Source organism: Melanotaenia boesemani, chromosome 13 (genome assembly GCF_017639745.1).
Source record: "Melanotaenia boesemani isolate fMelBoe1 chromosome 13, fMelBoe1.pri, whole genome shotgun sequence".
In the NCBI taxonomy this organism is placed as follows: Eukaryota; Metazoa; Chordata; class Actinopteri; order Atheriniformes; family Melanotaeniidae; genus Melanotaenia; species Melanotaenia boesemani.
The window spans coordinates 31,894,059-31,907,862 of NC_055694.1; the positions used below are offsets into that span (position 1 = coordinate 31,894,059).

Genomic DNA, 13,804 nt, shown 5'->3' on the forward strand with positions numbered 1-13,804 from the left:
CCTGTGAGTGTTAAGAGTCCACTGAAGCTGTAAAGTTCCTGTTGCAGGATCAGAACCGACCTTGCCACCTCCGGCTCGCGGCCTCCATCAAGCTGCTGTTCGGAGTGGTAGTACTTGATGTGGTAGTGCAGCAGACTGGCCTTCCTGAATGATTTGGAGCATCCGGGAGCCAGGCACTTGAAGGGGTTATGGTCCAGCTCGATGGACAGAATCGGAGGAGGCTGGTTCTTTATGACCCGGTACACTGAGAGAGGAACAAAAAAAAAAAAATGGATGGAACACTGAAAAAGTGAAACTTTGCAGAAAGCTCCATGTGTATACGTGTGTATAAGGGTGAAGGTGCTTACGAGGCTCTCTGCTGAACTTGTGCGTGGTGGGCAGGTGGGCCTGACGCTCCAACAGAACATCTGAGGAACACAGAGAAGCTGTTAGCTTAACTGCTACAAACACACTGCAACGGCTAGCCATCTAACCCAGCCTCACAACCTTATATCCAGAGAATGAGAGAGGCTTTTATCACTTGTTTGCAGCAGGATGTATAAGGTTAGTAATCATGTTTTGAGAGTTTTTTAAGTTACTAAATCCTAAAATTGATTATTTTACACGCATATTGGGTTAGATTCTATCATCTGTATGAGATCAGGCTGTATCTTTCACACCAAATTTTAGCTGTGGAAAGTTGTTTCAAGACCTTCCAGTACCAATTCAAACACACTGCAAATGTGTGGTATCTTATATATGGGGAGGAAACCCACTTAACTTGAGGAGATTCAGATTATAACAAAGTGAGATAATCTGCCAATGCAGCAAGATAATTAGATTGGGTAAAATTTCCTGAAATAAGAAAAAATATCTAGGCTTTAAACAAGTGAAAAAGATCTTGAAACAAGTGGTAAAAAACTCACCCCAACTTTATTAAAATCCATTATAATTCATTTCATTATGTAAATTCGTGTCACATTTTTAAGGAAAAAACTATTAATAGCGATTCCTGAACTCAGAAGAATCATCTAGTTTAGTTGTTCTAATTTTAAGTGAGAAAGAAACAACTCTGAAAGAAGCAGGATAGTTTTGAGCTTTTTTATTTACTTAATAAAGGACTTGAAATGAGTGTTTTACTCATTGTTTTAAGATATTTCTCACTTATCTAAAGCCTAGAATTTTTTTTCTTATTCAGGAGGTTTTAGTAAGATCACTGGACACAACCTGGAGACAGTCAGAGACACGAGATGTCTGAACAAACTGGTTTCCATTATGAACAGTCCTTCACACCCACTAAACCTACTGGAGAGGCAGGAGCTCTCATAAAGAAAGGTTCAGGAGATCGTTCCTCCCATTCATAATCACTCTTTTTTATAAGACACACATCTACACGGCAGTTTCACTATCTTGTCCATGAATTTCTTCCTCTTACTTAACCTGTAATCACCATGCTGCATTATCATAGTACCATCACTTACATAAAGTCTTCCTATCTATATACCTATATTTATTTGTGTTTTTACTACAGAAGTTTCAGAATCAACTTATGTGTTACTGTGTCAGAATAAATTCCCCTGGAGCACAGTAGAAACTGTAAATGGTTATCTCTTCCTTTCAATGACAACAAGAGGACAGCAGCCCAGTTCTTGTAGGAATGATGTCTGATGAGGAACGGTACTAAAGTAGGAGCTAACATAGTTAGTTTAAATAGAGGCGTTACACAGGTAAATATCTCAGGAAGCCATCGGCCGATGATGATGATGATAGACACGTCTATCAATGGTCAGAAACAGGAGGATCCAGGGTTAGCCCCACATTCACCTTAGAAACACCATGAGGGTCCAGAAAGAAGTGAAGACCAAGTTAGTCTATGATAGAAGGAGTGAATCTTTCATTATAAAACCTCCTTCATCTCCATGGAAACCAGCAGGACCTTCATGGTTCATTTCAAACTAAGGCAGAGTCATAGGAGAAACATTAGCAGAGTTTTTAGAGCTGGAACCAAACTTTTCACCACCTGGTTCTGGCTGCTAGCTCCAGAGTTTCTGTCCCACCATGATGAGACAGACATCTTTGTAATCGGCAGAGTCATACGACTCCTTGTTTGTGTGGTTTGCTTGAAGTGGAGGACTTAGCAGAAGTGGACAGAGCTGTTCTCTTGGTTTTCTTACATTCCTATTTATCTGCTTGGAGTTTGAACTGTGTTTGGTTTGGATGCCAATGCTTGGTAGAGGCTTTTAGCCAAGTTTCTCCCTGTCATGTTGCTATGCTACATGTTAGCACTGCTGCTTCCTGCTGTCTGCAAACATCTGGAGTGTAGGATCTAATATTTTCCCCTGGAGAACTAGCTAGTTCACTGTCAGATTTATCTGTCTGTCTGTCCTGGCAGATTATTCCACTTGATTACAATCAAAATTTTCTCAAGGGTGTTTTGTTGTGTGCGCGCGCGCGTGTGTGTGTGCATGTGTGTGTGTGTGTAAAACGATGGGTACCTCGGTCGATTTGGGGGGGGTTAGGAAGTGATGCCAGGGCGGAGTCAGCTTCTATTGGCTGATTCTGAGCTCCACTCCTTCTGCCTGAAAAACAAGTTAGCTTTTAGAATAAACTAACCTTCTTCATGTTGAACTGTGGAGGTCAGGGGTCACTTGACTTACTGTCTTCTGCTTTCTTCTTCTGTGGTGGATGGGAGGATGAAGGCTCTGTCTTTCTCTCCTCCTCCCCCTCCTCAGCTCCTTCCTTCTCCTCTGATGACACCTTCTCATCTGCCTTTTTCTCTTCCTCCTCCTTTTTCAGTTCTCCTTCACCCTCCTCCTCTTCCTCACTCTCCCCTTCCTCCCATCCTTCACTTCCCACAGCATTCTTCTCAGATCTAGACTTCTGACACACACACACACATTTAGCACTGCAGTAGCTGTAAAGTGATGAAGCAGATGAGGACCAATCAGCTTGCGGTGTTTCTTACTTTCTGGAAGGGTTTGACCTTCGTGGGCTTCACAGTCCGAACCACACCATCAAAGAATCGCACCGTGTAGGAGTCTGAGACACACACACACGATAAAGTCATAACAAAAGGATTGACTTCAGATACAACATCACATCAGCGTTTTAACCACAGACTGTATATAAAGGACGGAGCCTCCGTGACATCACTCGTAGGTTTCTGAAAAGCAAAAGTGAAGCTTGTTGGGCGTTCCCAATGTTGCCATCTTGGTAGTGTCATGCGTGTCATTAGTCCAGTAAAATCCAAAAACGTGCAGAGAGATCGAGCTGAGATTGGGACTCTGAAGGTGGATGATTGACTACCATCAATGTCCAAGCTGCCTGTAGCTAAAAGCTAACCGAGCTAACCCCGAGCAACAGTAGCTAACCAGCTAGACGGGCTAAAGCTAAGGCAGGCTGTTAGTTACAAACCGCGGTTGTGCTGCACTCTCCCTTCTTTCTGCAAATATTGGATACCTGTCAATCAAAAGGACATGGCCCTAATTATGCTGAATTTCAAGTTAAAAAACATCCAAGCAGATGAGTTAGAAAAACTGCACCCCCCTCACAGTTGTCATGAAGGTAAACTTGAACTATTAATCCTAAAACAGATTTTTGTACCAGGCTTTAAACATGTTTATTTCTGTTGTGTAGTTGGCCTTTTTAACATGGGAGTCTATGGGGATTTGCTCTGTTTTGGAGTCAGCCCCTAGTGGATGAGGGGTGAACTGCAATTTTTTGCACTTCCACAAAGGCTTCATATTTTACAGGTGGAGGTTGCCGCTTGGTTTTAACATAAACAGCATTAAACACATGACAGTGGTGGAAAAAACACAAGGACAAGAAATAAAAGAGGAAAAGTAAATAAATAAATAAAAATGTTCTTTTCTTTTTGACCGTGTTAACAGCTCGTGTGAACAATGTCCACATTTTGTTATAGGCTACATCCACACGGAGATGGAACCGATTTCACTTTAAATAAAGTTTTCCATAAAGCAGTGAAAACGCTGCAGTATAACTTCCAGTCCTGTAGGTGGTGCTACACGCTGCAACAGAAAAACCACTAAAACAGAGAAGACATGGAGCAAGCATGCATACAACCATACAGATGATTAGTGATGTCAGATATCACTGATTTTCTTTCCAATACTATACTAAGTAAAATGCAAGCCAGAATCAGCGATACCAAGCCGGTCCGATAATTTGTACAAAAAGTTAATATATTGGAATGGAATATTTTTCAGGCGTATTTTTATTTTCTAAAATCCCAAAATGGTTGTTTCATTACCAGTACTGAATATTTAATGACACCAGCCTCTGCACCAGACAGATGAAAATCCCTTTCCTAAAATTTAGCATCCGTGGTTCACAGCTTTACATTTCTCCCTCTAAGCCTAACCTGATAGTACCTGATGGTACCTGATAGTAGCTGATGGTACCTGATAGTAGCTAATGGTACCTAATATTACCTGATGGTACCTGATAGTAGCTGATGGGACCTGATAGTATCTAATCGTACCTGATAGTAGCTGATGGGATCTGATAGTATCTAATGGTACCTGATAGTAGCTGATGGGACCTGATAGTAGCTGATGGTATCTGATAGTAGCTAATGGTACCTGATAGTAGCTGATGGTACCTGACAGTAGCTGATGGTACCTGATAATAGCTAATGGTATCTGATAGTAGCTGATTGTACCTGACAGTAGCTGATGGTACCTGATAGTAGCTGATGGGACCTGATAGTAGCAAATGGTACCTTATATTACCTGATGGTACCTGATAGTAGCTGATGGGACCTGATAGTAGCTGATGGGACCTGATAGTAGCTGATGGTATCTGATAGTAGCTGATGGTACCTGATAGTAGCTGATGGTACTTGATAGTAGCTGATGGGACCTGATAGTAGCTGATGGTACCTTATATTACCTGATGGTACCTGATAGTAGCTGATGGTACCTGATAGTAGCTAATGGTATCTGACAGTAGCTAATGGTACCTGATATTACCTGATAGTACCTGATAATACCTGATAGTACCTGATGGTACCTGATGGTACCTGATAGTAGCTGATGGTACTTGATAGTAGCTGATGGTATCTGATATTACCTGATATTACCTGATAGTACCTGATATTACCTGATAGTAGCTGATGGTACCTGATAGTAGCTGATGGTACCTGATAGTAGCTAATGGTACCTGATAGTAGCTAATGGTATCTGATAGTAGCTGATGGTACCTGATAGTAGCTAATGGTATCTGATAGTAGCTGATGGTACCTGATAGTAGCTGATGGTACCTGATAGTAGCTGATGGTACTTGATAGTACCTGATATTACCTGATAGTAGCTGATGGTACCTGATAGTAGCTGATGGTACCTGATAGTAGCTAATGGTACCTGATAGTAGCTGATGGTACCTGATAGTAGCTAATGGTATCTGATAGTAGCTGATGGTACCTGATAGTAGCTGATGGTACCTGATAGTAGCTGATGGTACTTGATAGTACCTGATATTACCTGATAGTAGCTGATGGTACCTGATAGTAGCTGATGGTACCTGATAGTAGCTAATGGTACCTGATAGTAGGGCTGCACAATTAATCGGATTTTGATCGTGATCACGATTTTGGTGGCCACAATTAAATGAACCTGATCGTCAGCGATATTTACATTAAAAACGCAGCTCTGCTGCTTCTCTGATCACACACATTCTCAACCTGCATTCGGCCAACCACCAGGGGGCGAACGCGAGGCCAAAGCTTCATTAAGCTGCCTAAAGAACAAGGGCGTGCACCTTTTACAGTCGGCAGCTAGTTGTACTCAGTGTTGCTAGTTTTCACTCACCTCTAGCGACTTATTTTCAAAAAACGACTAGCGACTAATCTAACGACTTTTTCTGGTGATATTGGAGACTTTTGGAGACTGACGTGAAAGAGCGTATAGTTCACTCTTCAACAAGGGGGGGGGTGCTCCGACCCCTCCCCCGTCCAGAAGCACTCAGAACAGGCTTGGTCCTCACGCAGCAGCTGGACTCAGAGCAGGAGAAGATCTGTCTCATGACCAGGCTGAAAATGAAACGTACTTAACTGCTGCTGGCTGGTCCCGCGCTGGCTTACCGTCAGATATTAATGTTTATTAATGAAGAGTGTCGACATTAACATTTAAAAAGTGTTGTGACATGTTGCAGACTCCTAATTAAAAAAAACATTACACTTAATAAAATTAAACTTAAAAAACAAAGAAAATATTGACTGAAGAATTAAATTTTTATTATTTCTTTACTGTTCTAAACATTTTTATGTTGTCTTTTCTTCAATGTTTGCCTTTCTCACAACATCCCTCCCACACCAGCATCCATTACTAGTTTTCAGAGAACCGGTTCTTTTGGCTCCCAAACGGCTCTTGATTTAGCATCTTTTGTAGCCCCAAAATTTACATTAACTTCTCAAAAATGAATGGTAAATGTATTTATTGCATTATTTATCATCTATTCTAATTTAAAGTTTACTTTTTCACAAAAAATTGTTGCAAAGTAGTTTGTTTATAATTGGTGCAATAAAAATACATGTTTTTCCAAACACAGTGAATAATCGCGATTAATAATCGTGATTACAATATTGATCAAAATAATCGTGATTATTATTTTGGTCATAATCGTGCAGCCCTACCTGATAGTAGCTAATGGTACCTGATAGTAGCTGATGGTACTTGATAGTACCTGATATTACCTGATAGTAGCTGATGGTACCTGATAGTAGCTGATGGTACCTGATAGTAGCTAATGGTACCTGATAGTAGCTAATGGTACCTGATAGTAGCTAATGGTATCTGATAGTAGCTGATGGTACTTGATAGTAGCTGATGGTACCTGATAGTAGCTAATGGTACCTGATAGTAGCTAATGGTACCTGATAGTAGCTAATGGTATCTGATAGTAGCTGATGGTATCTGATAGTAGCTGATGGTACTTGATAGTAGCTGATGGTACCTGATAGTAGCTGATGGTACTTGATAGTAGCTGATGGTACCTGATAGTCCTGCTCTTTGGATCACCTGATCATAACCTCATTAAATTCTGTGTTCTGATGATTCACAGATGTTTAAGGATGCTTGTGGTGTTGCTATGGAAACCTCTATGTCACATATGTCAAACTGGTCCAGCAAAGGGCCGTGTGGCTGCAGGTTTTTGTTCCAACCAAGCAGCAGCACACCAGATTTGACTGATTCAATCAACTGATCTCAGTCTTCAGACAGCTGATTGGTCAAACTGTGTGCTCTTGGCTGGCTGGAACAAAAACCTGCAGCCACACGGCCCTTTGCTGGACCAGTTTGACATGCCTGCTCTATGTCATCCAGCACAGATCATACAGCCCTGTTGCTCTTCAGCTCCACACCTGACTGAGCTTCAGACAGGGTGAGCACTGTGAGCGACTGCTGTGCTTTATTTTTATATATGACCATGACAGGCGGAAGAAAAAGCGGTTCCTACCAACGATCCTGATCCTCTACAGTTACTTCCAACTGTATTCCAGTTAATGATAAACTATTTTAAATGATGTAAAAAATAAAAATTTTAACATGAAAATTGCTTCTAGAGAAAAAATAGCTAGTATCTAAGGTATCGATAGTTCACACATCACTGTAATAGATGGCAGAGAGCTAAAAGAAAGATTTGTGTGGATTTGAGATTTTTACAGATTTTGCTGTATTATCCATTTCATGATCAGTAGCTTCTGCAGCACAAACAACTCCAATGTTGTAGCTGTTGGCTTTGTGCATGCAGGGAGAAGGGAGAAGCAGGACTGCGGCATCATCGGTTCAGGAAAGATGCGTATTGGCTGTAAACATGGTGTTTTCAGATTTATTCATTTTGAGACCAATTTTCAAAAATGAACATTTTCTGGCTCCCAAATTGCTGGTTTCATGTGGACATAACATCCAAGCAATGACAAACGTTAGAGGAAACACCTGATATCATCTCCATGTGGACGTGACCTTAGAATCAAACCATACTCCTTCAGCCCCCAACTTCAGCGTCTCTTCCTAATTATGACACTGATTGATCAGGAAACTTTCTTTAATAACAGAAAAATGTGAGCTTCAAATTCTGAAGTTTCTCCTCATAAAACATAAATAAAAATCTGGAGAACACTTAAAGATACCTTAAAGAAAAGAGAGAAGATTTTACTTGGAAAGCTCTGTCAGTAGATCAGCTGATTGTTTCAGCTCCAATGTGCAGCAAGATAAAACCTGGAGTAAAACATCAAAGTTGAGTCTCACCATCTTTGTTGACTCTGAGGATTTTGGCCGGATAGAAGCGGCAGTCGGTCCAACAGGCCAGAACCTTTGTACCCGAAACAAACATCTGAAACAAAAAGAAAAAAAAAATGGAGTCCAGCAGACACAGAGATAGAAGGTATGAAGATGCAGCCGTTCCAGCCAGCCAAAACCAAAACTACCCAGAACTTAAATGTCATTGGTCTTTAGTGTTTCTGCTACAGTATCAGGCAAATTATTGGCATTCAGTCAAATGTCTTCACATAGTGAATAAAGTGGTGGTCGATGCCAGTGATTCCCAACCTATTTTCCTTGAAGCCCCCTTCCATGCAAACACTGAAAAGCCACGGACCCCCTGCCCCACCCCATCCAGAAACCATGCTGGTTTTATGCTTTCGCATGTTAAGCAGGGTCTGAGTGCGCAAGTGCGAGATGAAATTGGGGGCAGGTGAAGCTCAGGAGCAATCATCCAACCTGAAAGTCTGGTTTGACTGCAGCCTTCCCCGGACACCAAGTTCAACACTGAACCTCGCATCGCCTGATGTGTCTTTCAGAGAATGAAGGTTTTAGAGCAAAAAAGCATTTAGTCTGTACAGCATGGTGCTGTATGAGTGTCTGTGGGGCTGAATGTGACATGCAGTGTAAAACTCTTTAAATGGTCAAGAGGAATAGAAAAGTGCTATATAATTTACCATTATCAAATACGTCTTCATTGCCAAAAGATTTCAGTTTACACTGACGGTACTCGCCTTGCGTTGTGAGAAAATGTCACTCTGGAGGTCGTTGTCAAATCATTGCGGTTTTATCCACCCAAAACTGTTTCCGTGTAAACAAGAGGCCAGAATGCAACAAAACTTTTGCGTTTAGCTGTCTTAGCGTTGTGGTGTAAACGGAGCCTCAGCTTTAAACGCCCATCAGTTCAGCTCCAGATATCTGGAACTATCTGAAGCTTCCACGCTGCCAAACAGATGAAAACATGGATAATCTTGGAAGTCTACAACTTCTTGGAATGTGGATGGTACTGTAAACAAGCAGTGATCGGCTGTTTCATGCTATCATGGTCTAGATCAGTGGTTCCTGAACTGGGCGATGGTGTTATGACACTGGGGGGCACAGCAAGGCTAAAAAAAAACTTTAGTTTTTGCACTGCTAGCAATAAATGGACAAATTTCTGAAAGTACCAATGGGCAAAAAAAAAAAAAAAACATAATGGGGCATATGTTGCCCTAGGCTTGACCAGGTAATGGTCAAGTAATGGTCAATGGTGGGTAAAGAAAAGAGACCACAGTGTGTCGTTTGTCTCAAAATATCAGCATCTGACAGTGTGAAACGTCTTACTTTACCACTAAATTATTGTATACAGCAGAGCTGTTTAACTAAACCGCATCCATCTCATCGAAAGCTCAACTTACCTGAAGTAGTTTGCGAGTTTGCGGTTTCCTGGTTTAAAACGCCTCACACTGGAGCAGAGGAACCGATTCCCTCTGCCACTGACATGGTTTTAATTATAGTTAATGAAGTAGCAGCCAGTTAACTAAAGACTATTTTATAGGACATTTTTTGTATGTTTCTTTGCAAGCATTGGAGCGCATGGGGTAGCGGGATCATGGGGTGGGGGGCCACTGGTCTAGACTCTTCGTAGGAGTCCAGTCTAGTCTATGTCATCCTCATCAGAAAGATTGCCAGGACACTGTGGACGAAGCTAAACCAACAGTCAAGTTAAAATTAGCTTAACTCGTGTTGTCGGCTTCTTGTTTAACAATTCCCATCTTGATTAGTAAAACCAGAAAGCAGCAACAGCTTTTATCACCTAATGCGCTTTAATGTAGCTCCAACATGCTAAAAGACTCCACTGGTATTCTATCCTCTGGTTTTCACTGAAAGTAATGTTTTCTTTTAGGAAGAGATAATCATTTACATTTTCTACTGCATCCCAGGTGATTTTACTCTGACAGTCTTGATTCTGACACTTTTGTAATAATCTCACATGTCTCAGCATTTTGTTGAGACCAAGATTATACAAACAGCCCTTGTAGTTGTGAAGATATCCTTAATTTATTTTGGGTGTATCATTTCAGACAGGAAGTTAATATAAGAACAACAGAGACAAAAGGGTAGATATAAAACATGAAGAGTAAATACATCCCCAAAGCTTTATTTAACAACATGCTTTATAGAATTATTAAATTCAATTGATGTTGGTGCTGAAAATCAGTATGTAGGTTCAGTTCAGTTCGGTTCAGACTGTGTTTTAAGAACCGGTTCAGATTGTGTTTTAGGAACCGGTTCAGACCGTGTTTTAGGAACCAGTTCAGACTGTGTTTTACGTACCAGTTCAGACTGTGTTTTATGTACCGGTTCAGACTGTGTTTTATGTACCGGTTCAGACTGTGTTTCATGTACCGGTTCAGACTGTGTTTCATGTACTAGTTCATACTGTGTTTTATGTACCGGTTCAGACTGTATTTTATGTACTAGTTCATACTGTGTTTTACGTACCAGTTCAGACTGTGTTTTATGTACCGGTTCAGACTGTATTTTATGTACTAGTTCATACTGTGTTTTATGTACCGGTTCAGACTGTATTTTATGTACTAGTTCATACTGTGTTTTACGTACCAGTTCAGACTGTGTTTTACGTACCGGTTCAGACTGTATTTTATGTACTAGTTCATACTGTGTTTTATGTACCGGTTCAGACTGTATTTTATGTACTAGTTCATACTGTGTTTTACGTACCGGTTCAGACTGTATTTTATGTACTAGTTCATACTGTGTTTTACGTACCAGTTCAGACTGTGTTTTATGTACCGGTTCAGACTGTATTTTATGTACTAGTTCATACTGTGTTTTATGCACCGGTTCAGACTGTATTTTATTTACTAGTTCATACTGTGTTTTATGAACAGGTTCAGACTGTGTTTTACGTACCGGTTCAGACTGTATTTTATGTACTAAAGCACTTTGAATTGTCCTGTACATGAAATGTGCTATACAAATAAACTGCCTTGCCTTGCCTTGCCTTACTAGTTCATACTGTGTTTTATGTACCGGTTCAGACTGTGTTTTATGAACCGGTTCAGACTGTGTTTTACGTACCGGTTCAGACTGTATTTTATGTACTAGTTCATACTGTGTTTTATGTACCGGTTCAGACTGCGGTGGGTTCCGGCCCTGTCTCCTCAGGCTGACCCGCTCCAGTGGCCGCAGGTACGGGGAGCTCCAGTGAAACCACTCGTCATGACGACGACTCCACTGACGGTAATGAACGAGGATGCGCTCTTTGTCAAAGTCGATCTTCTCGATGGTGGCTGCGTACCTGACCAGATGACAAGCACTTTGTTTACAGAGGTGCATACATTTCTATTTAAATAAAAACCTTCAAAGACTTAATCTAACAGCATTGTTCTTCTGAAGGTGGGCTGAACTTCATGTGTTATACTGCTGATTACCTGGAATTTTTTATATTTAACAGTATCAAATAATAAAATGATGACAGCATTCTTTTAGTGCTTGCTAGTATCCTAAACAGAATTAAACAACATCCATCAACTAAAACATACACTGTCACACAGTTTTTCTCAGCACTTTGTGTAAAACTGACCCCAGTGTGGCTCATTTCCTATCTCTCATAAACAACTCACTTAACCTTCAACCTAGCTTACTGATAAGCTGGTAGTTTATATTTATAAACTTGAACAAGCATATACTTAATGATTTCCAGGATGTCAAAATCTGAAAAAAGATATATAGTTAATATGAACTGTAGTTGTGTGTGTGTTTCAGACCAGTTCTTTTGTCGATCTCTGGCTTCTAGTGAAGCTCCAACCTCAAATGAAATTCCCGACCGGTCTGGTGGAGTCTTCATCTATCAGAAGCAGAGAAAATCTTTAAAATTTGTCATAAAAGATTCAGTGTTTTCAATAAAATCTTTGCTTAGTCCTGAATATGAGATTTCAATAAATCATTTACTAATACGCAACAACACTTTCCTCTGTAAATGTATTTTTCTGACACCTCGGCTCCTTATTTCTCCAAATCATTTATTCACAGTCACGAGTCGAGCTACTACAGCGCATCGCAACAGAGCGACTGAACCATAATACGTCCCCATAATTGCATATTTAACCCTTGTTAACTTCCAACACTTTTGAGGAACATTTGAGGTGCAAGGTATGAGATATCTGTAAAGGGTCGAAGCGTCAAAAACACCCAAAAATTAATAAAATATCATATTTATTAGGTTATATTATACCTTGATTTGTTTCTATGGTCACTTGGTTTTGGGTTTCTTATTTTGTATGGGATTGTTCTCAACGATAGGGCTGCTTGTTTCTGTCACAGAATCTGGCAACACAGCTTGATAGACAGTTAACGTTCACCCATGTAAAAGTAAGCAAGCCAGCATTTTCTGGCTTTTGATAAATTTTTGATAAAACAATGTTGGAATCCAGGAGTTTTGTTTAAAAAAAAGTCAGTTATTATTTTCTCTTCATCATCTCAAAGTTATACCAGACAACCCCCCCCCCAAACACACACACACGCGCATGCGGCCGTTATAATGACGTTGAGGGTGTCTTTGGTTACGTCTGCTGTACGTTCCGTTACGTGATGACAGAATCCTTATTGTACAATTACGCCCCGAAAGTCTCCAGTAACTATTGTAGTCTAACTTTTTCGCTGATGTCTCCTTAATATCCAGATATTGATTTTAAAACAACAGACACTAAATACCTTGTAAAATAAATAAAAGGAACTCTGCTAAAGTACTTTTGACATTTAGACAGACCCCTATTTGGAAGAAGCTGATTGGTCCAAAACATACCCAGGCGCCTGTTCATTGGAGATCTCCGCTGTCTGTTAAAACCGTGTCCCGACCCCTAGGGATCCGCTCAAATGACAGCGGCTAACATGCTAATGCTGTCTGACAGTGTTAGCTTAAAAAAGCAAAAAGCAGTAACACAAGACGAAGCGCAAATCATTTCACACCCACGCTGTTGTTAACTCCATTTACATGTACAAGCAGACAACTAAATGTTTTAAAATTTCCCATAAAGCTTGTGCAGATGCGTGGACTTGAATTTTCATTGACTGTGAATAGGTAAGCTAACATAGCTAACTATTAGCCTCAGCTGAGGTGAACTAGCTCAGTCTGAAAAGTCAGTGACAGCTGCACACGCATACACACTTCATGAAGACTAGTGCACTGCTCTGAAAGATAAATCTTTCATAAAGCTGTCGTCCTTACTTAAATGTTAATATTATTGTTGGAAATGTAAACGCATAAAAGCTTGTTTACCTCTGGAGCTACTTCTGAGCTTCACTCATACTGTGATGATTGTGATGCGCATGCGCGAAGCCAAAGTCAGCTGTCCCGTCTTTGAACTGTAGATCACAATCTGCAGACTACAGTGCAGAGCTCGTTTCGACTTTACGTTTAAGTCTAAAAGAAACCATTTATACAAAATGAATCTGTTAAAAAATATTCATGCTTTACAACACAGTCTTTTCATAATTGACTTACCTATGAAGAAGAACCGCAGCATGGAAGTGTTTACCAGTTC

At 40.5% G+C, this 13,804-nt stretch overlaps 1 protein-coding gene across 3 annotated transcripts in view; it reads right to left on the bottom strand.

The window, feature by feature from the left end:
* LOC121651302 (PHD finger protein 20-like) overlaps nucleotides 1–13,626 on the bottom strand; it is a 29,123-nt gene extending 15,497 nt beyond the window's left edge. For 2 of the 3 annotated variants that reach the window (XM_042003381.1, XM_042003380.1), the window contains exons 1-9: nucleotides 13,540–13,626; nucleotides 12,029–12,108; nucleotides 11,388–11,559; nucleotides 8,244–8,328; nucleotides 2,945–3,018; nucleotides 2,637–2,859; nucleotides 2,475–2,558; nucleotides 348–407; nucleotides 61–244 (exon numbers count right to left, since the gene is read on the bottom strand). In XM_042003381.1, coding sequence (XP_041859315.1) covers nucleotides 61–244; nucleotides 348–407; nucleotides 2,475–2,558; nucleotides 2,637–2,859; nucleotides 2,945–3,018; nucleotides 8,244–8,328; nucleotides 11,388–11,559; nucleotides 12,029–12,108 — 962 coding nt within the window. In that variant the 5' untranslated portion in view covers nucleotides 13,540–13,626. Of the gene's footprint in view, nucleotides 1–60; nucleotides 245–347; nucleotides 408–2,474; nucleotides 2,559–2,636; nucleotides 2,860–2,944; nucleotides 3,019–8,243; nucleotides 8,329–11,387; nucleotides 11,560–12,028; nucleotides 12,111–13,539 lie in introns of those variants that run through there. The other variant, XM_042003382.1, reaches the window with a different exon arrangement.
* Between the last annotated feature and the right edge of the window lie 178 nt (nucleotides 13,627–13,804).